The sequence below is a fragment of the Gavialis gangeticus genome, unplaced genomic scaffold (genome assembly GCF_001723915.1).
Source record: "Gavialis gangeticus isolate Ggan-Ray unplaced genomic scaffold, GavGan_comp1, whole genome shotgun sequence".
Lineage (NCBI taxonomy): Eukaryota > Metazoa > Chordata > Crocodylia > Gavialidae > Gavialis > Gavialis gangeticus.
This window is the reverse complement of record NW_017729032.1, coordinates 181,082,640-181,107,932: the sequence shown is the minus strand read 5'-3', so window position 1 is coordinate 181,107,932 and position 25,293 is coordinate 181,082,640. Positions and strand designations below refer to the sequence as shown.

The following is a 25,293-nucleotide window of genomic DNA, read 5'->3' as shown; positions in this document are numbered from 1 at the left end:
ATGCATTAATGTGCAGTGGTTACTGCACATTTAGTTAGTACCTGTTATTGCCAGGTAACTACTAACTAAATGTGCAGTAACTGGTGCTACTGCGTAGTAGTGCCAGCGCACACATTTTAGGTGATGCTATTGCGCAGTAGACTAATTCTGTGCATTAGCACATTAGCATGGGTTTTGCCTGGCACACTAATGCACAGTAGAATTAGTCTGTGCTTGAAACATCTTTTGCAGAAATTCCAAGTTAGCATCAAGGCAAAGGTAAGCATGTAACAGTCAAATGATTGCCATATTTACAGACATTCTTCAGCCCAAGTGAAAGGATTTTTTTTAAAAAGGAAATATTTTACAGATTGCTATATTTCTCTTCACCACCATGTGTGTGCTTCCTGCAACTTCTGATGTCAAAAAGCGAATAGATAGGAATGTAGAATTTGGGATCATTAAAATTGTTTTTACATATTTCAATCGCTTTAAAAATCCAAATTTCATTTAAACCCAAAAAAACGCCACAGTTCAACAAGGCAGATTTCTTTCATCTTAACTCTTATGCCTGCTCTGAACAATAGAACAGTGTGTTATTAAGTCATGATAAATACAAAAAAGAAAAATCCTGGTCCCCTTGTAGTCAGTGGCAAAACTCCTATTCACTTCAGCATCAGCAGCATTCCACCACTTTTTTTGTCTTGTTGCTTAACCTACGTAGCCTAATGGCTGTGTAGCCTAATGGCTGTGATAGCTCTATCTCCCTTGAGTGAACAGTTGCTTTTTGTTGTGGCTTCTGTTGTGCTTGTTCATTTTGCAGAATATGTCTTCATAAACATGTATTTGACTGCTGTATTGGTAGGTTTTAACTCTAAAGTTCCCTATGTTATTTACAGAGTAATGCAGTTTAGTTTAGGTCTTCCTTTTCTACCATGTGCTTCTGTAGTTCAGAGCATCTATCAGTTGGCTTTAGTGTTATGGAGTTTTCCTCTGGGTAAGGTTCAGTGGCAAATACAAATACAGGCTGGGAATATTTTGTAGTGGTGAGGTAGGAGGGTTTTAAACACAGGGCAGGTTGGAAAAGAAAAGAATTTGGACTTATGTGGCTGGCAGCTAGTTTGGGTGGTGATTGTCCTGGGGTTTGGCACCACCATTCACTTAGTCTTATAGGAAGCTATATTTGCTATTTTAAATGTAAAAGCATTGAAGGGACAAGCTGCATGGTGCTTCCTGTGGAAGTGAATACTTTATGTACAACACACACTGGGGGTATTTTTCACACAGTGAAGCATTGCAGTAATGCTTTGTCAGGCGTCACTGTGCACACAGTTCAACAAATTCTAGGGGCTGGCAAAGAACATTGACCATAGAGTTAGACTAAGTTATGCAGAAGAGGATCAAAAGGGCTCCTTGGCGATAACTGCAGAAGAAAGCATATTAATTGAATGTGAATGTTCAAGTGGGGTAAGGAAGGCTTGTGCAGTTGACAGTTTTGATAGCTGGTCAACATCCTGGTCTCCTTGCAGTCTGTCAGGACCTCTTGGCTGATACATTACTGCATTACAACTTCCATTGTTAACTATTGACAAATCTTGATGTTAGGGAAAGGTTAGGTATTTATTGTATCAGTTAAACTGAACAATATGCTTTTCAGTAAAAGCCAAACTTGTGAAAATATTTAGTTCTTGAGTATATTGACTGTGCCTGAAGCAGGCAGATTCCATGGTAAAATATGGCTTGTAATTTTTCAGTTTGCGTGTATGTTAACAAGCATGGAAACGCTGGACCTCACCTGGATAAGAAGAAAGTTCAGCAACTTCCAGATCACTTTGGACCAGGTCCTGTAAATGTGGTACTTCAGCAGGCTGTGCAGGCCTGTGTAGACTGTGCCTGTCAATCCAAAACAGTCTTTGGATTCCTGAAGTCAGGGCATCATGGAGGGGAGATGATAAACGGTATGCAGCTAACATTTTTATATTGTTTTTCTAAATCTTTAAGCACAGCTAAGACTACTCAATTGTGGCTGCCTTTAATGCCCGAGAATCTGAAGTCAGCACTTAATTTGCATCTTAATGCAGGGTTCAGAACGATTCAACTAGTTTTCTTAATTTGAATTTATCATTAAGAATGTTAAATTACATATACCATACAGCACAGTTAAATTCTGTGCTGTATGGTATATGGTATGGTATAAATTAAATGAGTTTAATGCACCTCATTAAACAGCCATAGCCAAACATTTGTCAAGGAAGTTCAGTGCAAGTTAAATTTCAGCATTATTAATTCAAGTGACTCACAATCTTATCCATACACACTGTTTGTGTTCTTGATGCTTTAACCAAGTGGGTGAAAAGTTTCAAACTAATCTGTTTAGGTTCCAGATAACTGGTTCCATATGTGTTAAGCAAAGCTACCAGTGCCACTTTTATTTTCTAAACACATATTCTAACAATGTCTTATGGTCAGTATTCAAACACCTATGTCCTGTTTTATGGAATAGGTTTATTTCCGCTACACACTGATGGCAGCTCTGCAGATAAATTATTCCTATAGCTCAAGCTCAATAGCTGCTGCTTGACAGAGTTTTTTTTTCTTATGGGTAAAGCAATTTTCTGTACAGTAGTTAACATATCAATTCATAATTCCATCACGGGCAGTAAAAACGGTTTGCCTTACTTTAATTTTTCTACATTAACACCAGATGTGAAAGATGATTAGTGGGATACCAGTTTAATTAAACCCTCATAAAAGATTGTTCTGCCCTACCGTATTAAAATAACCTTACCCACATGTAGCAGAACTTTGCTAATCTTTGTGCTCAGCTTGAACGCAAGTATGCTCACGAAAATGGAGGCTCTTGTTACTTCTCAGTAAAAATATGAATAGCTGTCTGCAAGTGAGGTTCTGAAACTATGACGTCTTTATTTGTACAAATTATAAGTAGAAATTACTAGCTTAGTGTCATAAATAAAGGAAGCAACTGTCAGATTACATGAACAAAATATATTTTGCAATGTGCGTTATTTTATATTTTTATTATTATTATAAGGGCTAAATCATGCCCCAATTGGTATGTAGGATTAATGGGTATGAATAATGCTGGGCGGAGAACAGTAATTTTGTTTTACAGAGGATTAAAAGATTTTCAGTTTGGTTTTTTTCAGACTTGGAACAAAACTCAAAAACACAGATGTGTGGTTTGAAAGCGTATCTATCATTAGTTTCCATCCAACTCTACTGGGTAGAATCATTAGTGTTTCCATCCGGCTCTCCCTAGTGTTGTGGCAGTATTTTAGATTGGATAGGCTTGAATCTGCAAACCTGTACTGCTGGTGATCTGGGACTCCTGAAAGTCCTGGCTAATCAGGAGCCCACAAGTCTGAAAGTTTGGGAAGTTGGTTTCCAGCTAACTATGTGGGATACTGAGGGGTCAGGTGAGTAAGATGTCATATTTTAAACCCTACCAAATTTTCAGGGGCTTTTCTTCAACATTGTTGTTTGTGAAGCATAGACACTTTGATAGGCAAATTCTGAATAAAAAAGAAAGTTGTGCCAAAATGCTTATGACCATCTCCAAATGGAAACACTAAAAAGCAGAACTTGTGTAGTAAAATGAAATCACGAAAGGGGCATTTGTAGTCTGACTATTAAGACAAACTTCTTGGTAAAGGAAAGTTCTCCCAGGACAAATGAGGCAAGCTCCAGTATTTTGGTACTGGCTTGGTTAACTAGAATGAACAAAATACTGGTCAATATAAAAACAGGTTGGACAGCTTTGCAGAATTTGGGCTGAGCAGAGTAAGATTTTTTTTTTTGGACTGATGAGTAAAAATAATGTGTTTCATTAACTTTATCACAGTACAGATAAAAAAGACTGTATTCAGAATTGTGAATTTTTGTGACACAAGACTACAGTCTCTGGTAGAAAACAATTTTGTGCTGGCGGGGAGATGGGCAGAATATCCTTGTTAGAACTGTGCAAATAATGGATTTTTTTGGTTCCTCTGCCAAACCACAAAGACAAAGGGGAGAAAAAAATCACTCAGATTAAACTAAATTTAAACAAAACAAAACACACAACCCTTTGTTTCTCTTGCCAGAAAAAAGAAACACCATAGAAAACTGTGTTTGCTCATTGCTAGATGTTCCAGTCATCCTGAAAATAAATGTTTAATTTTAGGCATGTGTAAGAAAGAAAAGGAAATCAAGGTTTAGATTAATAGAGCTGTCAATGGTGAAAGGTTTCTGTTATCCCTCTTTTACCCAATAACTCAGGTTAAAGCACTAAACCAGAATAAGGGCTATCACAGCTCAGTGGGAGATGAGTCAGTCTCCTACCTTCTAGGTAAGTGCTTTAACCCATGAAGTAATGGCTGGGTACAGACATTCAAAAAACCCTAAGGCAACATCGATCTTAGGCAGTTTTCTGTAAGCAGTGTAGTTTAGATTGGTGGCGAACAGAACACACATTTGCCCTTCGATTAGGGGTGCAAATCTTAGACTGAGTTCTGCCATTCTTAAACCAGTTTATGTGCCCCAACCTTTTGTTCTGATATGGGCATAGACCAGTTTTGCATGCTGAACATCTGTTTTGTTATGGGTATAGACTGGTTTCTGATCACTTATACTGGTAAAAGTATAATGTCTGTACCTGAGCCATGGGTTAACAGGACACAGTTCTGATGCCACTGACACAGTTTTGTGATCTAGCCTGTTTTTATTTTTTCCATCTGAAACTATTTGGCAAATTCAACCTATATTTGCAGATAGTTTGGGTATGACTAAAATCATGTTTTTCAATTAATTTCTTGTTCATTGATAAAACTTCATCCAAAGTGTTGGCAAGTTTCTCCAATATCCAGATTCTATGACAATAGCTAGGGATTTATGGAAACCAGCAGAAAATTGTCTCAATGAGAACAGGAAAGTTCATGAATATTTTTAAATGATAGTATTTTATGAGAGGCACGGTGGCTGCCACTGATTCCACAGTCCTCTCATCCCATGATTGCTGTGACACATTGCAGGGTACAGAGAAGGTTTCCTTTGCCCAGATTATTTATAGATTCCTTAATGGTGGGATTTTACATGGTATCTGAGTGTCTCACTCATGTTTTCTAGATTTGTCTTCAGAAAATGTTGTGAGGTAAAAAAGTATTATTTGTATTTAAAGTGGGAAGCCGGGGCAAGAAAAATAGTGAATTCATTCAATAAGAGAACATATGAATAGACCACAAAACTATCCTGAGAGGCTTTTAATTTTTGTTGGGGTGATTGATTTTTGTAATATGTCTGTCAGTAGATTTCTGTAACTGATTGGGTACCAAGTAGAAGCCAGCTCCTTGGGATATCCTAAAACAGGAAGTAGAGGACTTCATAGGCGTGTCCACACATGCGATCGTGCGCTTGCAGCAGCTCACATAGAACTGGTGCAAATTTTAGCTGAGGATTTTTGCTTCAGTGCACATCTCCAGACATGCAGTTTGGCTTGGAGCAAGTTGTGCCACTTGGGGCAAAATAACCCTGCATGGCTCCTCCTGGTTCTGCAGCCAGGGGGAGCTAGAGCCCAGGGCCAGTACCTGTGCTGGCCCCAGCAGTATAAGAAGCTGCCCTGGCAAGTTGCTTAGGGCTACTTGCTCTCAGCAGCTTCTGGGGCCCAGCAAATTGGTACCTGGGGACACTACCCCCTTGTGCCAGCTGAACTGCTGCAGCAGCTCTGAGACTTCCCTGTACCCTTTGCCCACTGCAACAGTCTGGCAGTGGGGGCTGCTGCCTGTCTGTGACCTGCTGCCACTTGTGACAGCATGTGGCCCCAGATTTGTGCACCTGCCAGACCCAGATGGGGACTGCACAACCAGCAGAGGCATCTACCCCTCTGGGCCAGCTACCAGTGGGCTGTGGCTGCAGAGTTGGCCTTTGTGCAGTACTGCTGCCATGTGTGCCCCTGTCCGGCTGTCCGGGCAGCTATCACCAGGAAGATGTTCCCAGCGTGATGGCCTGCTTTGAACTGTCAGAAAATTGTCAGGGGAAACAAAAGGCCCCACATTCACTGACAGTAGCAGTGGTCATCGGGGCCTTTGGGTCCTCATGGCAGAGCCCACCCCGCCCCCGAGCAGCCCCGAGCTGTCAGGCAACGTGGGGCACCACGCAGCACCCTGCCTACACACGCTGTCTGACAGCAGCAGCATGGGTGCCAGGTGGATGGCGCCAATCCCTGCCGCCCCTTATGCAGCGCAGGGGGGGCTCTACCATGAGGCCCTGATGGCCACTGCTACAGCTGGTGAGTATGGGGCTTCTTTTTTATTTTCATTTTTTTAAGTGCTGGGAGGCTGGGGCCAGGTGGGGCAGCCATCAGGTGGGCTGGGGGAGCAGGCTGGGGCTGGGTAGGGCAGCAATTTGGAGGGGTTGGGGGAGCAGGCAGGGGATGGGACCAGGTGGGGCAGTGATTTGGGGGGCTGGGGGAGTGGCCAGGGGATGGCGCTGGGTGGGGCAGTGATCTGGGGGGCTCTCTGCCAGAGGGGCTCTGTGGAGGACCCGAGCCTCCATTGCCTCAGGTCATGGCCAGGGACCATGCTCTGCCCCGCTTTCTTTTCCTGGGGTATTTTTTGACCCCTGGATATCCAGGGGTCTAATTTTTTCCCCTCACTGAAAATTTGCATCATGAGGAACACTTTTTTGTTCCCACACGTGCCTCTTGCAGCATCTCAAATGGCTTTGAGACTCTGCAAGGGGCACATGGGCCCTCGTCTGTACGTGCCCTTTGTGGCTAACCCTAAGGTGTTACAGTGAATCCTTATGATTTTGTTGGGATTTCAAAGTCCAATTAACTCAAGTATGCCTAGTATTTTCTTTGCCATAGAAAACTAGAGCCAGAGTTTCTCTCTAATATAATTATTCTCAAAACCCAGTAATTTCCCATCATTAAAGCAAATTAGCAAGTTTCTATTTTATTATTTATATTTAATTATACTTATTGCAGTTACACAATACCTTTACAAACTTGCTTCAGATTAGAAATATTAGCTGTATTTTAAAGTTGACTATTGTCCCTTTTTGGTAATGCAGTGCTTTAAATTAGCATATTGTATGTCTGCTAATTCAGATTTTTGTGAATAATGGCTTATTTAGTGCTTTTTTTTCCTTTGAAAGCACCTCTGTACTTCAGGCAGGGGAAGTAATCTCTTGCAGTTCTCCTTAGTTTTTGTAGGGACTTTTAAAAAGTAAATTTTTTATCTCACCTAAAAATAGCTGGTTAACTGGAAAAGCAAGAAAGCATCTAGAGTTCAAGACCATATTTTTAGTCATATGTTTAACTTTAATTTTGTTACCTCTTAGATTTGTGATATTTGACATTAAACATATTTCTGGTTCTAGAATGCATAGGTAATCTCATATAAATTGTTCACCTAGGATATGTCTACATTGTTTGTGAGCCATGCTAGCTAGCCCTGTTGTGAAACACAGCACACATGCTCTGTACATGCTGTAGCTGGAAAAAACACCTGCTATTACAGCACCCCTGGATGTTCACCAAACAACTGTTACTCTATGACCTGAAAAAAATATGTACTGTATGTGGAATACATACGTCCTGCTTAGCTGCCACTTTTCCTACCACAGTTGGAAGCATTGTAGGCATGCTTCTAGTGGCCATGCATAAATTGCCCTAAATGATTTCTAATCTCAGTAATTGCCAAAAGAAGAAAAGGTATTGTTAAGTGTATAATTGTTGTTGATTCTTTTAGGAAAGCAAAGATAAAATAATGTATAAGCACAACAGGCTGTGTTGTCTAAGCAGTATGTAATAGACTGTTGATATTTAAAACAACATAATGTACCATTGTGGATTTTCTTGTGATTCTTAAGTTTGCTAAATTTCTTTTGAAGTAAATGGGAGTTTCATCTGCACAAGGGCAGCAGGATTGTATTCCCTGACATTAAATAACACAGAGTGTTTCATTTTAAAATTAACAAATAGGTTTATCTAGAACTCCTGGTTTAAAACTACTACCATATGAGATCTTCTGTTTTATTCTCTGAAAATATTTGTTTAGCAAGCAAATAACAAAAATGAAACATTAGAATTTTACTTTGTGAGACTGATTCTCATTTCTGTTAATTTGGTATAATTCACTACCAGAAGAGTTAATCTACATTTACAAGAGGTATAAGTAGTGATTAGAGCCTGGCCCTCTGAAAACTATTTGCTAAATAGACTCATAAAATAGTAGAATGATTGTTTACCTATTTTTTGTCTTTGCACAGTTTAAATCAAAGCTGGTTGTCTTCTCTTGTTGCTAATGGAGGGTGTTTTACTATACTTCATGGTGTTTGGGTGGCATTTGATATCTTCTTCTTACTCATAGCCTCCTTTGATGGGGAGAAACACGCCATCAATCTTCCTTCTGTAAACAGTGCATCGTTTGTCCTTCGGTTCTTGGAGAAACTCTGTCACAGCCTGCAGTGTGATAATCTTTTTAGTAGCCAGCCCTTCAGCCCTTACATGGGGAGTGCACACAGTCCTACAGAATATGACAAGAGTAAACCAGGTAATGCTAAATTACACCAGTTTTTTTCCCCCAAGTTCAAGCTGTTTTGAGATACATGATGATTTTGCATTATTTTGGTTTTCACGTCCTTATAACTGGAATCAATTAAAACTATTGCTTTATGGTTCTTAGTGAAATGACTTCTAGTGTGTTACTGCTTTGGAGGGGTGTCACAGGGTGTTGTCCCTAAGGCCCTGTGACCATATCAGCTTCGCCCTACAGGTGCCTTCTATTTTTGCTTGCCACATCTTGTTGGTTAAGATAATAGATGCTAGATAGGGAGGCTGCCCTCAAGTTGCTATGCAGTCACAGTCCTGGGTGGACCCCACTAAACTGTGTGGTTCTTAGACCCCGTGCTGTGTCCCTCTCTAAGTAAGTGCCTCACAGGACACCCCAGGCCTTATGGGCTAGATGCGTGGCTCCAAAACCATCCCTTTACTATGCCCCATGCCTCGCAGATGATATTCAGACGTCCCTCTGAGGCCTTGATGTAGCTTGACCTCCTGTCATCACTGGGCCCTTGCCCCTGTGTGCGTGCCCTCACTGGTGCTGGGCTCTCCGCAGCCCCTGTCGCTGTGCCCTCACTGGCGCTGGCACTCTGCATGGTAGTGAACCCCAATGCGGCCTCCTCCTCCCCAGTAGCCTCAGTCCGGTTTACCGGATTAAAAGCAACAACATTAATATGTACCGCTGGGCTATAACATATCAGCAACCCTAACCCTGGAGGTCACACTGTCCCTTTAAGAGGGTCAGTTTCTCCCTCAACAATGCGTGCCTCCTAGCTCCAGATACTTTAGGAGCTCCTAAACCTCATTAGTCTCACCAGGAGCAGCACTGGCACCCAGGTATCTTCGTGGAGATTTTCTGCATGAATTCCACTCCCCCTGGCAGCTGCCAGGGCCATAACTGCCTTCAGTCCCCAGCCCTGGGGCTTATATGGGCCCAGGTCCCTGCCTTCCTTCAGTCAGCTGATCGGGTGCAGGTGCTGGCTAATTCCCTCGTTAGCCTGCTGTCCCGGCAATCTGCACCTGTGGGGTTTCTGCCTGGCTCCTAGGGCCCTCTCTATGCAGTTTCTGCCCTTAAAGGAGCAGGCACCTTAGTGCCCTGCGACAAAGGGATGGGGCACTTACATGTGCAGAAATCAATTTGTTCAGCAAGCTGAAACTTCACATTCTGTTAGCTTGGTTTATGCTCACAAGGAAAATTAAACTTATAAAAATACTTCTTGTTGCCTGCTCAAAGAGGGGAAAGAGGGCAGTGCTTCCCTATACAACAAACTCTAGGCGATAATTTCCTTTACAGTGAAAAGTGCTCCCTCCTGCTCAAGAGAGCTAATGCCCTCTTTTCCTCCTCTAACAGCACCAGAGAATTTAGACTGTAGTGTATAGTCTTATTATAAGTTGGGAGAGCAACCAGTTTTTTATAGTGCTGCTGAAAGTACTCTATGGTAGTAGGGACCAATCTTTTCAGCAGGGGTGCCACAAATTATCCCTCACCCTCCTCAAGTACCACTCCAATCCCCTTATCCTGCCTGATCTGCTGCCCCACTTTCTGCTTCCTAATCTGTTGCTCTGCTTTTTGCTCTCTATCCTATCTGCCAATGTGGTGCCTGTCCCCTCCACAATCTTCCCCATCACACACATGCATGCACACACACATGCATGCTGCATATGCCACTTACAGCATGTGTACTACAGGTTGGCCAGTCCTGGTATATGGAATGAGTAGCCCACTAAGGCAGAACAGCTCCATATGTCTTAATTGCAGGGAATTAAATGGAGTCCTTTGAATGCACACATAATGAAGGTCATTGGAATTACAAGTATTAGTCATTTGGACTTCCATACATTGCTAGTCAAAATAGAAAACAGAAATAGAGTAAGTCTAGGAGGCCAAATTGATGTTTCCCAATACTACAGCTTTTGATTTCCAGTTAAACATTTTTAGCGGAAATGTAACTGCTATCTATAGGGTATATTATATTTGGCTTGTATATAGCACTTCTCATCTATAGCTCTCAAAGCACTTTATAAAGCAGGTCACTGTCATTGTTTCAGTTTTACAAATGGAAGTTGTGACAGTGAGAGTAAAGCAGGCTAGTGGATATTAAAATTGTGCTGTGACAGGCCCAGTCCAGTGTTTTAAGGATTAAGCCATAACTACAAATATTTGACATTAGTGCAGTTTCAGATTCTAAAGTGAGAAGCTTCTGATGGTTATATGGAAACTAATATGTTCCTTCTTCCCTTACTCCCAATTATGCACCCCTCCCCCTTGCTTATAGAGCTAATGTTTTAAACTGGCTATGATCTGGCTGTAATTTCAAAATTTCTTTAGATAAGGTGAAAAAATAAAATACATATTCCATTAAGCATCCTTCATATTATCTGTAGTCAAGGAAGGTTTTCTGAGCTCTTCTCAGGGTGAAGCCAGATCAAGGTGATTTGGGTGATAACTTTCTAAACCAAATATATATTTTAGTCCTGAAAGTTTGTGTGGAAACAATTAAATATACAGGTTAATAAATCATTATTGAAGGCTTATGGGTGATGCTTCAACATGGGGTAAACTACAACTTTCTGTGACTTGTGCTGCAAGATGAGAAAAGGCAATATGGAAAACAATCTTAAGATCCAATGAATGAATGAATAAGACACTTTCACCTCATTTCTGTGTCTATCTCCTCTTTCTTTTCCTCTCCCCCCATTTTTATTAGTTCTAACATGAAATGAATTTTTCTGTTTCCAGCAAAAGAGGAAATATCAGAAAACAGAATTACGAAACGTTTTTCTCAGGATTCTCCACCATACAGTGCCCCTCTTTCTCCTAAACTGCCCAGAACTGAAGTTCACCCATCTGAAGGTAACTCTCCATCACTTTGCATGAGGATTATTTGTAATATTTCTAACAAAAGAAGCAACTACATCCAATTTGTTTAACTTTAGCCATAACCTTTGATAGAATATGCATGTTCACTGTATGATATAATATGTGTAGGTGGTAATTACTGGTGAGGGGGCACAAATATTGAGCTAGTGTACATTTTTAGTTCCTCTGTTGGACTCTTGCCTAGTGTTTTTCAGGATTTAAGGGTCCTTTGCAGACAGTTGATGGATGAGGTTGTTTGTATGCAGCAATTTATTAAAATCCGGTCGGATCCTAACTTGTATTAAAATAGGATAGAAAAGAAACCAAACTACTATAATAACTGATGTAAAAAAATAGTCTCTGTCCGACTGATGTATAACAGTGGTTGTAGGCTGCCTAACTTGCAAGAGTTTCAAAAACAATTAATATTTCAAGACATTTGCAAAGGCCTAGGTGCAATATTAGATTAGATATTTGTAGCCAGACTTTTCAGAGGTTCTAAGATTTTGGCAAATCCGATTGTCGTTGGTGAGAGTTGTGATCTCCTGCAGACTGAGTCACAGGGCTATATTTAGAGAGAAGAGGACATGATTAAAACACTTCAAATTACAGTGGATTTGTTTAACACGGAGTAAGGATTCTTATTCATCTAGTCTAATAACACTAGAAGCAGGGGACACACAAATTCATAGTAAATTTAGAAACTGCTTTGGAAAGAAGGCATTGATTTATTCATAAAATGCACCCGGTAGAATTGAGTTAGGCATCTGATGGGTGTGCCCATGAATAGGGATAGCTCACTTGAGTGTAAGAAAATATAGGCACCCAAATGGGAGCAAAATAAAACTAACGATGTAAACATAGACTGGTTAATTATAGTGTCCAGTATGGTTATCATACTGGAACTGCAGTATCCAGGAAGAGATATTCCACTCTCGAAACAAGCTTTTCCGTAAGTGTCACTTGCAGTTTCTGTTCAGTGTACTGATTAAATAACTACATAATAAAAGTAAGATACATTAACTTATTCTTATACAGTAGTGTGGCTTCCCGGTTTTAAACTAAAATCTATATGGAAAATAAATGTTTTACCCTATCTGAAAGTTTAGACTTTTTGCTAAGAAATTTGAATAAGGTGTGTTATGCATTTGAAGAGGCCTTTTATATTTCCCAGTCAACCCCATTAGCCACTGTCCTCCACTGAAAATCCAGAGGTAATTTTATAATAGTCAGTCACGGGATAGTTAACAAGAAAAATCAGTTTAAAAAAAAGTTCTGGCTCTGTTGAAACTGTTCTCATGAATTGTTGTTTTGGAATATCTTTTTAAGACAAAATGGAATGTTTGCGGGAAGTCTTCCTTTGGATCTGCTCAGGGATATACTTTGCAGGCTTTTGCTGCCCATTGTGCTTTGGGCAATTTTCTCTTTTAAGTCATGAAGGATAAAGAAACAAAACTGCAACTGACGTGCCCTGCCGCTGCAGGCATGTATCTCTCTCCAGTCTTGTATTAAATAGAACCTTTGACTACCACTTCTAAGTCCGAGAAGAGCTTTTAAAAACAATCTCCCCGCCCGTGGAATTCATACAAACATCGTTAGGCTTTTATATAATCCAGGTCTGTTTTTTACTCTGACTAAAACATCAGAGATCCTGAAATGGAGCTTTCAACAATATATAAGAAAACTTTTTATCTCACCCTTCTCTCCATAGCTGCTATTACCTCAGACTGTTCAGAAAATCCATACAGGGAAAGTTGGACCTAATACCAAACTAGTGAAGAAAGATGTAATTGTCAGACTCCAGTTCTGAGTCAGCCCTCTGACCCAGTGACTATTTGTTAGACAGATCAGGAGTGGCCTTTGGACATTCTAGAGTCACTAAAAGAAAAACTATCCGATACCCAGCCTAGTTCCTGACTGGAGGTTCTTGACTAAAAGGTGATGACTCTCGAGGGGTGGCTGTGTCAGTCTTGCTACCTACCTAGCATGTGTTAATTTAGGATAGGTTCAAACATTAATGAAAAGAAAAAAAATGGGCATAAAATTCCGCAGATTGCAATTGCATGGACATTTTGACATCTATCAGAGGCCAGGCACCCCTCCTTCTCCAAAAGAGTAATGATTACATCATGGGTATAAATGGTTTTCCTGTCTGCCACAAAGATTTTCAGGGTGGCAGTATTGATTTAGAATTTACATGAGTGAGTATGAAACAGACTTTCTAGGTCTTATAGATGCTGCTTTGGCTGGAGGATCATCTGTGGTGCTATTTCACCTTATTTTCTTTGGAATGGAAAGTTTTCCTAATTTTATTCATAATCCTTCCCCTTCTGACTTCTTTTTTAGTGCTGGGTTTGTTTGGCTTTTTACCTACTAATTTTTTCCCTCAAATAGCATCACAATCTATACTTGAGTCAGAATGTATTAAATTAACAATTTTCAGTAGTTGTAATTTTTTTTAATGAACAAACCCAACATTCAGACCTTTGAGACAAAAGGCCATTTTTGTCTTACAGCCTCTCCATTCATCAGATTAAGAAGTACTATTGACAAGTTATAGGTCTAATTATTGAAACGAGTACTTTTCAACCATAGGTTTGGATATTTTACTGTAGATATAATTCTAGTTTATGACATTCAGAAGTCTATGTCTACCAGAACTATGTATTTGGGGAAGAGGGTTACCCATGTTTGAAAACACTGATCAATATTTATTATTTTAGAAATCACTGTTTCCTCTATGTGGGAATTGTGGCAATTACATATATTCTACTGACTTTAATGATGGCTGCAGTTTCTGAGGATAGTATGATTTATAAATATATAATTGCTCATTTGTTTCTATTTAGAAGTTAAGTCCTCTGTATTCCTTACTATTCAGTGAGGGATCTTTTATTTATCTTAGTAATTTCATACAGAACAAACATAACACAGACTTAATGGTTATACTTACTTCTGAGAAAATGTTTAAACTAAGGATGTGGTTCCCAGATCATGATATCTATGACTGGGATAGCATATTTATCATTATTATCTTCAGAAAATTCTTATAGGTAAGAACTTTGCTCTCTACTCCTGCTCTTCTTTTTTTTAAAAGAACATAGAATAAATATTTTTATTTGATCCATTGAACTGTATGGCAGCCATTTTTGTTGTTACTAATATAACTTGACATGTATTTTAGGAACTTTTTACTGACTACTGAAGAAAAAGAAAATGTTAGTTGTGTTAGTACTTGCTTGATAGAAAACTTTGTGACAGCCTTAAAACTTGTTTTAAAGAATTAAATTGCACACAATTAAGTAACAGGTTTACAGTGTCCAGCAAACTAAACCAATCTGTGTTTGTATTACTCATAATGTGTAGCAGAAACACTACCTAATGAAGAAAACTGCATCCTCAAAGAACACAGATTTTCTGAGGACCCTCTGGATTCTGTACTCAATTCAGTAAGTCCTTCAAGTCCAACCCGTCGAAATTCTACTGAGTATCGTAGCTCAGGAAGCATAGCATATTACAGGACTTCCCTTCAGCCGGTGACTGCTACCTCAAAGTCAGCCCCAATCCTACGCAGGCTGTCATCAAGTTCTGCTGGGAACACCAGTTACTATGAAGTCAGCAGGAATCGAATACATAGGAGGATTGAAGGTATGATATACGCTTAATCTTTCAAAAATAGTTGCTAACTGTTTTTTTAGCAGAATGCAAAGTCATTGGGTTATGGATGATATAATAAAGTGCTCTGACGTCCAAAACTTTGCATGCGAGAGGGGTCCATTCATAGCATCTGACAAAGTAGGCAGTAGCCCACAGAAGCTCATGCCTCTCTGAACCAGTTTATAAAATGCCACGCTACCCTGGCTTTTGCATCATGTTGTTGCCAAATGGAATTTAAGCATGTTAAATTTAATGCAGCTGCACAAGCCAGAAAAATGTTGCCTGCTCTCTGGTCTTCTCTCAGCTGTCAAAGTCTGAGGTGGAGAATGCTGGTTACAGTTTCTTTTTGGAGCTCCTCAGGCACTAAAGGTTTACTTCCCCTAGAGAGCATGCTTTACTTCCTCGGTATTTCTAGGCACTGGTGTCTTGGGAATCTCAAACTGGTATCTCACGATAGCATGTGGTACTAATACCATACTGTGTACCCGCAGATCTGTAAGTTTTCTGTAGAACCTTTTGGAGAGACTTTCAAAGGGAAATCAGCTGTTTTTCATTTTAACAAATGAGTGCTATGGGCCAGGATGATCCACTGGGAAAACAGAAGCTGCTACTAAGACAGGTCACCAAGAACATCTGATTTCTCATTAAAAGTATTCTTCCTGTAGTGAGTTTCAGCATTTCTTCCTTTTTTCAATAATTTCCTTTAAGCTGCAAGTTCCACAACTGGACCTGATCTCCATGCACTAAAGCAGGAACCCTCCCGAGTACTGAATAAGGATCCTTCTACCTGGTCAATAGATGAAGTAATGCGGTTTGTGAAAGAAGCTGATCCTCAGGCATTAGCCCCACATGCAGAACTCTTCAGGAGACATGTATGATGCCTTTCTGTTTCTGCCTGTTTACTATACTTGAATACATTAGTACTCTGAGTAGGGATTAGTACCGACTTTCCCTTCTATTACTGTATTTACAAAATGGGAACAAGGTCCTATGAACAAATTTTGAGAGAGACGGTGGATGATTTGTATTTTTCTAGAAAGCACCTTCTAGCTGCATGAAGCCTGGGAACTGCTATCTCAATTTGTTCTCTCCATGCAGTGACCTTGTTCAACTGACCTAAATAGCTGTTACTTACTTGGTTGTATGGTCAGTATCTGTTCCCTAGCACTCCATGTTCTCACAGCAAGCAAGGAGCACCACCCATAGTAGTTTTTAAGGTAGAAACTGTTGCTCACTAAGCTCACTGAGATGTAGCCACTTGTGACTTTGGAAACTTGTGGACCCTAGCTCCCACCTGAGAGCGTTTCTGGTCAGTTCTGATAGTTTGCAAAATGGTCATTGTATCCCTTTATATTAACAGTCAGGTACACATCTTAGTTATAGTTAAATCCAATTTACTTAGAAGAAAAATCTAAAACAAAAATGAAAAAGCATTTCCATGATTACAGGCAAAACTGCAAAGTTCCACCAAAACTAGCAGGATGATATATTCAGGAAAAGACAGTTCAGCAGCTGTAACTGTGCTCGGTTTACTCTGTTCTTTGTTTGCTGTGCTAGTTCATGCTAGGCTGCTTAGTAGAGAGCTGCTCCATTACCTCAAAAAGTCGGTCTCCAACTGGGAGTGGCTGGCTCTTTTTTTTGGTAGATCTATTAGCGAGTCACTCATCCAGCTTCCTTATCAGTGCCAGTCAGCTCTATATTCAGGGTATCCAGCCAGTTTATTTCATATGGGGCAACCTTGTGCACACGGCAGACGAAATGAGCAAGCAAACAATTGCCATCTTACCTCAGACCTTGAGAGGAGCAACCCAGGCTCTGTGCATCTTCCTGAGCTTCCTCTCCCCTCTTGCGCTCTGCCTCTGGGTCTTTTAGCTCTCTTTATGGCTCTGCCATTATTCCTGAGTCACCAGCAGGGATCCTTGTTTTCTCTGATTAAAGAAAAAATCCTCAATTTTCAGATTTAAAAAGTACCCCAAAATCCACATTTTTCTGTGATTAGAATGAAATGCCTCTCTCTCTCTTTTTATTTTTATTTATATATAAAAATAAAACTATAAAGAGGCATTTCATGCTAGTCATGGAAAAATGTGGATTTTGAGGTACACTTTTTTTTTTTTTTTATCAGAGAAAATGAAGATCCCTAGTCATCAGTTGAATCTGGTTCCCAAGCTTCCAGGCAGACTAGTAGCTGCTAGCCACCTGCTGGTGGGCTTCAGCCCCTGAAGGCTGAGCACCAACTTCCAAGACCCAATAGACCAAATTCTGTGCCATTTTGAGTTGTATTTATTCCTTAACATCAGGTTACTCTGGCTGTAATATCATGCCAAATATTATTTGATGGTAGTTTGCACTTCCTTTTCACTGGTTGTTAATCACAATGGCTAAATTAACAATTAAAAACATGTGATTGGACCTAAGAGTAAGCTAGGTTAGAGGGAATTTCAAAGCATTGTTTCCTTTATCAAATTTCCCTTTTATTTTTCTTTACAGTTTTGTATTATATTTCATGTGTTTTTTATCAGCCTACTGTATTTAAAAATGAGCACAGATTTCAATATGTAGTTGTAAGGAAACACTTGCTGAATTATCAGTATTATGTAAAGCTCTTAATAGTCTACATCTGTTACATTTCAGCAGTTTCTCTTCAAGGCAATTGAAATCTGTCTGGTTGTCCTTGTTCTTGATCCCAACGTTCCATCTGGTTTCAACCAGACATAGATCTGTCTTATTTCACAGGCCCGGGTGATGTGCTATTCTCTTTCTCTCTGTGTGTTGTCTGTGTCCCTGGACAGCTGTTTTCAAGGTTCAGTGCAAGGCCTCAGTGTGTGGGTCATTGTATCTTTAACCAGATTGGCCTTCAACTTTAGATTTTCCTCTTGTCCCAGTTCCTTTTGTTTTGATTAGAGGAGCTGGCTTTCTGGGCCATTTGCTCAATTTCAGATGTAAATATGTGCAGCATCTCAAATACATAGAAAAGGGTGCATTAGAAAACACTAAAAAACTAAACAAAATATTAGTTTAATAGTTTACTGATGTATTAAACTATAGTTAATTACTGATTTATATACTCTAATTTAAAGTTTTATTGCAGTACAAATAAATACACTGTACATTTCCGTTTTGTTGTGCATCTTGTTAAAGCATCTATGCATTATTGTATTTATTCTCTTCCTTTTACAGGAAATTGATGGGAAAGCACTGCTGTTACTGAGGAGTGATATGATAATGAAATACATGGGACTGAAGTTGGGGCCAGCATTAAAGCTATGCTACCACATTGACAGACTTAAACAAGGAAAGTACTAGCCAGTGGAAACACAATAATCTGTGTGTTCATACCAGACTTACATCTCAGGTTCACAGACATGGTCTTTATTTAAAAAATATTTTGTTGCTGCAAACATTTGCCGTTTGCAGAAGTTTCCTCTCAAAATGTGATAAAATATTTACTATCAAGAAAAAAGGACTATATTACATTTTAGGAAGTGATTTGGAAAGGTACACAGGAACAGGCAGTTAGGACTGTGTTCTTCGGGTTTGCGTTTTTTTTTTTATGTGATACTTTCATGGATACTATACACAGAAAACTGAGAAATGCATTCTCTTTTACAAACTTCAACTGATACATTCACATTCAAAACCAAAACAGCTGAATCCCAAAGGAAAAACAGCATCAGGTGTTGATAATTTTTACAGGGATGGCTGTAAAATTTTACATTATGAAAAATTTTAAAGAAGCAGCATTAAACTTCATCTCTTTTAGTGAATACGCTGTGACTGGTTCTCCAGGAGAGTAATATTCATTTAGATTATGCTATACAGATTTCCATAAAGGGAATAGACATATGAATGGTTTCATTTGTGTGTGCTTTTAATACAAATATAAGCTTTTATAAAGTGTGGTTATCAGTTCTCTGGTAAATTAGGAGGACAAAAAGTACAGTATGTTGTCAGTTTTTATATAGGCAACATGTCTGTTTCATGGAAAGGGCATTTTCTCAGCCGTTCTGAACAGCTGATTGTTCTGGGTTGAACAGATGTTTCTCTGGAACAGAACACCTACATTTTAAACATTCCATTTTTCCTGAGCTTGGCGTGGATATATTGATGCTTGTGTGTGTGTGCGTGTGGTACAAACATATATATACTGTACATATGTATTCAGTTTTTTAAAAGTATTCGAAAGGTGCTTTGCACTGCAGCAGAGGTAACAAGAAACTGTATAGTTCAGTTTTTTACTGGTTAATTTTGTTATGTACTATTTTCATATTCATTAACAACTGTCTTTCGCTTTTCATTCCTGTGGGGTAAGAAACAATCAGTGAATGGATGGATTCACACAGGAGGGTTCCTTGTACTATGCAACACTCCCTTTCACTCATTGATTAGCTCTGAGCCATTTATTCTGGTATAGTATCTGGAAAAATACATTTTAGTTCTCATGTTCATTCTTTTTTGGCTCTTTTTAACTTCCACATATTGTGCAAGTGGTACTATATACCAGTATACTTTTTTTGTATAAACTTGGTGCTGTTTATATAAGCTACAGAATGAGTGCTGATAGTAAAACAATTTGCTGTCACTGCCAATCAAATAAACATCAGGGACAAGAATGTACATTTTCTGTGTAGGAAACTGAATGTACTGTATGTAATAGTGCAAGTGATAAAGAACTACTTACTAGGAAAGGTGTAGTCCTAAAAGGGTAGGTTTTATTATATTTCTTATTGCCTTTTTATATGAAAGCATCTAGTAAAAAAAAAAAAAAGTATTTTTTACAAATTGCTTTTTGAAAATGCCTTGCTTATTGCTAGTTAAATATTCCTCAGGTTTTTGCAGAACTACTGCAAAATCATACCTTTTGTAGTTCACAAATTGTCAAGTATCTTGTTAAATAGCTACAACACACATTTAATATAGCAGTTCATCTGTTTTTTTTCAGGATTGTTTTAGTATACTACCATAAAGCATTTGACATTAAGGGTTTTGTATTTTGATTTATTTTTGCATATTTTTGTGTGCATGTATATTAAATGAACAATACACTTTATAGCTAGTAAGAGGCAGAACAATGATTGGGAAAATATAGTATATTTTTTTCTTTGAGTTATGAGATGCCAACTCAAGTTATTGCTTATACATGAAAGAAAATACTGTACTCCAGATATGTTAGGTATATTGTGTATATCAGTGGTGCCCAGCCATGCAGGCCAGCATTTTCCAGGCCTGCAGGCCAAATGAGTGGTGTGGGGTCAGTCTGTGGGATGGACCCTGTGTGGGGTGGGTTCATGGGTCTGGAAATGTGGAAGCAGTTAAAGTTGCCATTGCTTTTCTGCTGTCAAATTTCCAGACCCTTGGGGAACCCTGCAAGCCTGATAACTAAGCTCTGTGTACCAGATTTGGCCCATGGGCCAGGGGTTGAACACCCCTGTTTTATATGGTATTTAATCACTGTTGAGAATTATGCTGAATGAAAAAGAAAAGTACCACTTTCTTAAAATTGTATTGAAAGTACTGTATTCACTCAAAGCTAAGATGAGGCTTTTCTCCTCAATCGCTGCCTGGGGGGGGACCTCTTGTCTTAGATCTGAGTACCAGCCTGGGCTAGATGACAGTTCAACTCTGGCTTTGGCCCCAGACCTACAGACAAAGCTGGAGCACTGCTGCCACCTGCCCTAGGCTGGGTGGGGGAGGCAGCGCACAGCAGGAGTAGTGGGTGAGAGATCTAAGGGGTAGGGCTTGGGCAGAAGTGCCGGGGGTGGGGTGACAGGCAGCAGGGGAGCAGGCACAGGTGTTGGGGGGGGCAAGTAGAGGCAGGCACTGGAGGGGATGAAGTAATGGGGGGGCACAAGCACACAGAGGGCAAGGGACAAGTGGTAAGGGAGCCGCATGGCAGGGGAGCAGATGTGGGGGGCAAGTGGCAAAGGGGGCAGGCAGTGGTGAGGGAAGGGGCAAAGGTGGCAAGCAGCGGATAGGGTAGGCACCAGAGGATAAGCACAGGCAATGGGCAGGCTAGGGATAAGAGGGCGGGTCAGGGAGGTAAGGGGGGGGGGCAAGATTTGGGGGTCTGGCCCATTGCCCCTTGCTGCTGCTTTGCAGGGACAAATTGAAGATATCCTTCCAATAATTAGATTCTATATAATATGGAAAATTATAACATATATAAATCTTCCATGTATAGAATTTCATTATTGGGGCGTTGTCTAAAATTCAAAGTAATCTTGGATTTGGGTAAATACTGTAATTCAGACAGAAATTACATTCTTGCATTCACCAAATAATGTGTATAAATAAAATAAAGATGTTTAAATTTTCTATTTTATACAAGGTTCTTATGGAATAATGGAGTTTCAGCCTTTTTTCCTACATTCCACCATTTGGTATAAATATTTGTAAAGAGTTTTGTCTGCATACATGCACATGAAATCCTAGAATGTCACCAGGCAAGAATTTCACATTGTATTATAGCATGAGATTCAAGCATGAGCTTCAAGATTCATGTGTTGTAACAGATTATATTTTTAATTCTTTTATTTTCAACTGGATGTTCTTAACTATAAGCAAAAAAATAAAATAATTTTTGTTCAGTGTTGCAATTGTTCATTTTATTTGACATACATATGTTTATACTCAAATCAAAATTTGCCCAGACAGTTTGCTATATTATATCTCATTTTGCAGAGTTTGGCAGTTCATGTAAACTTGTGATACAAAAATGTTGTAATTAAAGAATACACTCTTCAACATGTGTTTATCAAATTCAGTTAATATCTGTGCTGGGACTGGTCTGTGTTTTTAGGAGAACAGTTTAGAAATATTTTTACAGCATATAGTTATATAGAGTATTTCACCACTCATGGCTCACAGTTTCCATACAAATATCCATTAGTGAGTAAAGGAAGAAGATCCCTAAAAGTTTCTATATGATCTGGAACGGCTTTATATTGCTTTTTCCCCCAAAACTTTAATGGCAATTACGTTTTAGATTTTTTTTTAATAAATTGAATATCCATCTTGACTAAATGTGAATCAAAATGGGCATACCAGCTGCACTGTAGAAGAACCCCTTGGATCTATATTTGTGCTTCATTATATATAGAGATATATCTATCTTTTCTAAAATCTAGAACAGAAATGCCATACTGGGATAGCAGGTCAGGCCAATAATCCATCTAGCTTAGCGTTTTATCTCTGACAGTGGCAAGAACGGCGCTTTAGAGGGAGAGCATTGAACTGGGTATATCTAAAATGTTCTATCCCCTATTCATTATTCTCCCTCGCATCTGCTATTGGTTTAGGTGCCAGAGGAAGCATCCCTAACTGTTCTACCCAACAGCTATTAATGGATCTGCTGTCCATGAACATGTCTGGTCCTTTTTTGAACTTTAAGCTATCTATCTCTTAATACCTGTGTCAATGAGTTCCACAGGTTAACTTCATGTTGTGTAAACCTGTCCCCTACTACTTTCAGTGGAGGTCCCCTAGTTCTAGTATTGTGGTGAAAAATGGTTCCTATTCACTCCCTTCATGATTTTATAGACTTCTGTCATATACCCACCTCAGCCTTCTCCTTTCCAAACTGAAGAGTCCTAGCCTGTTTAGTCTCTCCTGGTATGGAAACTGGTCCATATCCCTGACCATTTTGGTTGCCCTTCTCCATATCTTTTCTAAGTCTATCATATCCTTTTTGAGATGTGAAGACCAGAACTGCACACAGGATTCAAGATACGGATGAAGCATGTATTTGTATGATGGAATGATGATGTTCTGTTTTGTTTTCTGTTCTCAATGGCTTTTTTGGTTGCCACTGCACATTGAGCTGAAATTCTTTGAGAACTATTGTGTATGTATAATTGGAGTTATTTTCCCCACGTGCGTTACCTTGCACTTAATGACACTGAAGTTTATCTGCCTTTTTTTCCCCCCTCAGTTTGGTGAGATTTTTCTGCAGCTCCTCTCTGTCATCTTGGGATTTGACTACCTGGAATAAGTTAGTATCATGTGCAAGTTTGGAGATTTTACTGTTCAGCCTTATTTCTAGGTCATTGAAAATGCTGAACAAAACCTGATCCAGCACAGCTTCCTGCAAGACACCAATTTTGACCTTCCTCCATCCTGAAAGGTGACCATTTAGCCCTATCCTTTTCTTCCTGTTTTTCAACCAACTCTCGGTCCACAAAAGAACTTCCCCTCCAATCCTGTAATAACATTTTTTTTTAAATCCTTTGGTGAGGAGCCTTATAGTTTCATAGTTGTTAGGGGCTGGAAGGGGCCTTACAGATCATTGGGTCCAGCCCCCCTGCACTTGGGCAGGAAAGACTGCTGGGGTCAGATGACCCCAGCAAGATGGGCATCAAGACACTTTCTGAAGATTGCCTGGGTGGGTGACTACCACCACCGGGGGGGGCCTGTTCCAAACCCTCAATACTTGACTTGTAAGGAAGTTTTTCTTTATGTCGAGCCTGAAGCAATCTTCAATCAGTTTGTGTCCTCCCCTGGGGGGCCTTGGTGAATAGATGCTCCCCCAGGCCTTGATGTACTCCCCTGATATAGGCTGCCACCAAGTCCCTTTGTTTCAAAAATCCAAATATATTGGATCCCCCTTGTCCATGTACTCGTTACCCTCAGCAGATTGGTAAGGCTTGATTTCCCTTTTTTGTCATGTTTGAAAAATGAAGTTAAAATGTATACAGACAGAAGACTACATAGAGCAATCAAACGATGAGGGAATCTTGAACTTCATGCGCATACAGATGTGGACTGTTTGGTTGCATCTGATACGTAGTTTGGTTGCATCTGTTGGAGCTGGATTGAGCACCCATAGCTCTCAATAGTTTCTCTTGAAATTCTGATTGCTGGTAGTTGGCCTTTCTGACTGACTAGTTATTCAAACAGTGGACAACACCCAAAGCCTCTGTCCTGCATTAAGCAGAGACCTAAATACTTAAGACAAAGGTTTTAATGCCAAAAAATGTAGACTTCAAAATACTTCAGATATTATTACTCTTACACAGCAGTCTGTTGTTTTGATGCCAGTTCTAGACAATCAGCTTGAAATTTAGAAGTAACTTGATCAGGTAAATAATAATTTCAAAGCAAAAAATGGGGAAAATACAGAACTTGGGATCCAGGTAAAACAATTGGGGTGTTTTGAATCCCATTGCTCTCAAAATATTGACTACATACAAAAAGGAAGATTATACATAGAATGTTCTGTCTACCGGGGAGGTATTTTCCTCCCAGCATGGTTACGCTGCTGATCCATTTCCATGTTGTTATTTCTCTTGTTTTTATATGACAACACATTTAATAGCGGTGACATAAATTAAAATTTAACTTCTTGGCATTATGATTAGAGATTATGATACACTTCTACAATATCTTCTCTCAGTAGTCCTGCAACTCTTATTAGCAGAAGTTTGATTGGGAATAACAGAAATGAGTGTTCCATGACACGGCTTTTCAATCATTGCAAATGACATGGTTGCAACTACAACATATTCATTATAGATAATTGTATAAATATTAAAATGCTCCTTAGGATTTAGGCTAGAACTCAGCAGCATCACATTGTAAATTCATTTGGTTTTCTAAATGCCGTTTTTTGTTTGTTTTATTAAAGGTGTTGCATTATTTACTTATGAGGATGTGGGTGGGTGGAAGAGATGTTTATTCAGGCATGTCACTTTAAATGCTTGCAGTATTAATGTAAACACGGCTGTCTTTTTTTCCATTAATAAACAAGATCTGCCTGGAAGCCATACTAGCCTCTCCGGAGTTTTAATTGTTACACAGGGAATACAAAATGTATGTTTCAAGGCTCCTTAATATGGTACCTAATGCTAATGTTTATTTTGTCTTGGATGTTTTTGTATGGTAGAGGATAGAGACTTAACTCAGGGTATCAAAGTCTTGGCCCATTGGGGGGGGTGTTCTTTAGTTAGCGGTAGAAAGCTTTTGTTGGACATTTTAAAGTGGGGATACTCCAAGTTTTGTTTGGTGGAGTAGATGCTATATTAATAGTTTTGGGGGTGAGTGAATGGGGAAAACCAATCACTCAGCTGCCATTTCCTAATCTCATAAGGTCCTTGTGTGCTACCCACAGAATTTTTTAGGAGAACTTATAAAATAGTTGGGAAATCATTGGGTATTTTTAACTTCTTTTACTATAACTTAGTAGCCAGAAACTAGTAGAGATCACACCAAATGTCCAGCCAGTTCTCTTGGGATTGCCAGC

General features: G+C 39.5%; 1 protein-coding gene across 5 annotated transcripts in view; it reads left to right on the top strand.

Moving 5' to 3' along the window:
- Positions 1-18,902, top strand: part of SCML2 (sex comb on midleg-like 2 (Drosophila)) — a 101,610-nt gene extending 82,708 nt beyond the window's left edge. For 2 of the 5 annotated variants that reach the window (XM_019524844.1, XM_019524845.1), the window contains exons 10-15: positions 1,734-1,937; positions 8,349-8,531; positions 11,280-11,393; positions 14,766-15,047; positions 15,765-15,928; positions 18,237-18,902. In XM_019524844.1, coding sequence (XP_019380389.1) covers positions 1,734-1,937; positions 8,349-8,531; positions 11,280-11,393; positions 14,766-15,047; positions 15,765-15,928; positions 18,237-18,362 — 1,073 coding nt within the window. In that variant the 3' untranslated portion in view covers positions 18,363-18,902. The remainder of the gene's footprint in view (positions 1-1,733; positions 1,938-8,348; positions 8,532-11,279; positions 11,394-14,765; positions 15,048-15,764; positions 15,929-18,236) is intronic. The other 3 variants (XM_019524842.1, XM_019524843.1, XM_019524846.1) reach the window with 3 other exon arrangements.
- Positions 18,903-25,293: the final 6,391 nt, after the last annotated feature.